The 3,586-nt window shown below is 26.9% G+C and overlaps 1 protein-coding gene across 1 annotated transcript; it reads right to left on the reverse strand.

The window, feature by feature from the left end:
* Positions 1 to 2,613: 2,613 nt before the first annotated feature.
* LOC120279519 (protein MAK16 homolog) lies at positions 2,614 to 3,586 on the reverse strand. The gene is made up of 2 exons (XM_039286448.1): positions 3,435 to 3,586; positions 2,614 to 3,027 (listed from the first exon to the last, which is right to left on the reverse strand). Exons 1-2 carry the CDS (start codon positions 3,571 to 3,573, stop codon positions 2,642 to 2,644), a joined length of 525 nt encoding a protein of 174 aa, XP_039142382.1. The 5' UTR covers positions 3,574 to 3,586; the 3' UTR covers positions 2,614 to 2,641.

The raw sequence follows: 3,586 nt of genomic DNA on the forward strand, positions 1-3,586 counted from the left end.
ATATATATAAGTATTGTTATTTTTAATTTTTTTTAATTTTTTTTAATTTTTTAACAAATAGACAAGAAGCACCCTTCACTTGAGGGTGTCAAAGGGATGAATAAATACGGAAGTGTACTAGTTATGATGGATTAATGATGATACCCTCTAAGAATTTATTGTGTGGGATGGACTAACACGCAATACAATGAACACCTGCCACCAGCACTTAAGATAATATTTTAGGGATCATAACCCCATGGTGATAAATTTCTCCTAAAATAGAATTATAACCCCATGATGATAAATCACCTCTATTATACAACGTTCGAGGGGCGGAGAATACTTCTCTCACAAAGGACCCATACTGGGATAATATATATAGTATATGGTCCCTAATGAATAATGAGTGAATTAACAAATAGTCTCTGATGAATAATGAGTGAACAAATACTCTATAGTAGCCACAAGAGATTTCAATAACTGTTTGTTATTAACTACTCACAATATTTTATATGTAATGATTAAAGGTGTATATTTATATATATAGGAAGGGATGTATCTTGTTATTTATAATTAATTTAAAATCTGTACGGATAAATTTAACTTGAGTTTATGGCAAAGCTTATTCATAATATTAATTTAATTAACATGAGATATCTATGGTCATGTTCTTCAAGTTTTTCGTAGAATTTTTTTTCATAGAAGTCTTCATATTCCCAATTTTAAGTTAATTTGAAAATACTAATCTTAATATCCATTTGCCTTAATTTTTTTTTCTAAGAAGATTTACTCATATTGCTTCCATCCAAAATAATTATTTATTTATTAAAAGCTTAACATGAAATTTATGCATAATCCCTTTTATAATTTATTGTTTGTTAAGCCTAGGTAATTATCAATCATGAAAGAGTGCATTCTTATCATTGAAAAATAGTTTAATAATATTTTCATTATTTAGTTTGGAGAAAGAAATTAAGGAGTAAAAATGAAATAAAATTACAAGTAAAGTAAAAATGATCCAGTATTTCTAAAAAATAGTTAGTGAAAAGCAACTTTTAAAAAAAATATATTTTAAAATTTTAAAGAATAATTAAATATCGAGAATAATTTAAAATATTTGAATATGAAAATTTCTAATAATTTTAGAAAACTAGTATTAAAATAACAATTTAATAATTAACACTTATGAAATGTTGATTAAGACTTCAACCTAGGACTTTGACTTTTAATAAAATCTTATTAGAGTTATTATTAAACTCAATTGACATGCAATTAGGGTACAAGTTTTTCTTGTCTATTAATCTATATAATATATCATTAGAAGTAATATTCTCTCATGCTTGATCAATTAATGAGCAAGGTCATAAAAAATATTAAAAACGTGCCCACATTAATTGGATATGTGTCTTATGTAAGGTTGAAATATTTTTTTAGAGAAAAATATCATATGTACTATATATAGTACATATCATTGTATATATATTAAAGAAAAATAGCAGAGTTTTTACTAAAAATCCAATTTATACCTCATTCAAATCAATTATATGTATGCAGGTGTTTGTATATAATATAAAAGGAAAGTGTATAATTTATTTATTAAAATTTAATATGTACTTATATTTGATATAATGTATCATAAAAATAGTTTTTTATAAATAAAAAAATTAAAAAATCTTTTTCTACTGTAAAACGTCAATTCTATGTATGCTCTTTTTCTATTATACCCGTCTTTCATACGGTTATTTACTATTATTATTATTTTAGAGCTATTTACTCAGTAGAAAATAGATGTAATTTAACTTGTTTTAAAATCAATTATATATTATTTTCATGAACCACACTTTTTTTAAATTTTTTTTTAAAAATCTATTACAATTAATATTTAAAAAATCAAAAAAATAGTGCAAATTTTTGTTATTTTTCAACATTAATATGATAGTTAAAAAACATCTAAGCTACATCTAAGCTAAAGTAAAAAGATGACCGATGAATCGATAAGTTAGTTAATCATATATTACTGATCTTTGTTTTATATACATATATATAAGCACATACAAACAGACCAATAATTGAGATATTTTATTATTTATTTAACATATTAATTGTGAGAAAAATTACATTTGCACCCACCACACATATATATACAAATTTGGTACATTAATCCTAATGGTCAAAAATGTCATGCTCTTTTCATTAAAATAAAATAAAACAAAAAACAAGGTGTCACTAGCTAATTATTGAGTCTCTTCAAATTATCAATTATATAATATCAATAGCATATGAACATGAACACCTTCAAATTAACATGCTTGATGATTTGATGTCCTACCATCTAAGCATCTTCCATGATGTACCCACACATGCATGCTAATGCATTCAAAACAATTCCAAGTATATACATACATACATATATATATATATATATATAATAAATTAAATAGTTAAACATGTTCCTAAATTATATATGTATATATATATTATTAGTGCTTACCAACCTCTTCATTTCACATTCATCCATCCCAAAACAATGATCATGTATTAAGAAATCATGATCTATATTTACATGAAGATTAGACCAAAAAAAAAAGACAATAAAAGAGATTCAAAGAGAAAAAGAATCAAAGTACCACATTCATCATCATCATCATCATCATTATCATCACTTGGTTTTCATTTTATGATGATAAAAAGAAGCAACACTAACACTAGTACTAACACTTTCCTTCTTCTTAACAACATCTTGTTTTCTATCACACATGATCTTCTCCTTCCTCTTCTTCTTCTTCTTCTTCTCCACCTCCTTCTCATGTTTCTCATCATGATCTTCAACAACAAGAACAACATCATCATCATCTTTTTTTTTATCACCAGTAGATGCATCAGAAGCCATGGAATCATCATCATCTTCATGATCATCATCAACATGAGCATGCTTCACATAAACCTCATGATCTTCATAATCAACATAATCATCATGCAAAGGAGAAGTAAGGTACATAGTCCATCCAGACTCACTGCTGCTGCATTCCTCACCACCTTCCATTACTGCACATAACCATGAAAAAAAACAACAGAAAAAGCTAACTTTATCTATCCATCCATCCATCCATCCATCTATCTATATATATATTAATACATATATATATGTAAATATATAATTCAATCAATGAAGCACCTGAAAACTGAAGAAATAAAAGCTTGACTTAAATGTCTGACAGGAAACCGGTGGAAAGAAGAGTGAAAGGAATTAAGGAAGGAAGAGGAATAACAAAGAAAAAGAGAGAGAGAGAGAGAAGAAGAAGAAGAAGAAGAAGAAGAAGAAGAAGAGGAAGGATTAAAGATTAATGGCTTAAGCTGAAGGTGGATATATATCAAATCATATCATATCATATCACATAATGCATGTATGCATAGTGGACTTAAATGTATGGAAAGACAGGCCAGCTTCACACCAGCCTTTGCCTCTTTCTCTTTAAACTTCTTTAATTGTTGCCTGGCTTTGTCTTCAGACCATGAAAGAAAGTTAAGTTTGGTTTTTAATGCAAGTGAGCAGAAGAGGCCTTCCATTTCCACTGTTGATCTGTCCTTCATTGTCTCCACCTTC

The sequence above is a fragment of the Dioscorea cayenensis genome, chromosome 16 (genome assembly GCF_009730915.1).
Source record: "Dioscorea cayenensis subsp. rotundata cultivar TDr96_F1 chromosome 16, TDr96_F1_v2_PseudoChromosome.rev07_lg8_w22 25.fasta, whole genome shotgun sequence".
Taxonomy (NCBI): Eukaryota; Viridiplantae; Streptophyta; class Magnoliopsida; order Dioscoreales; family Dioscoreaceae; genus Dioscorea; species Dioscorea cayenensis.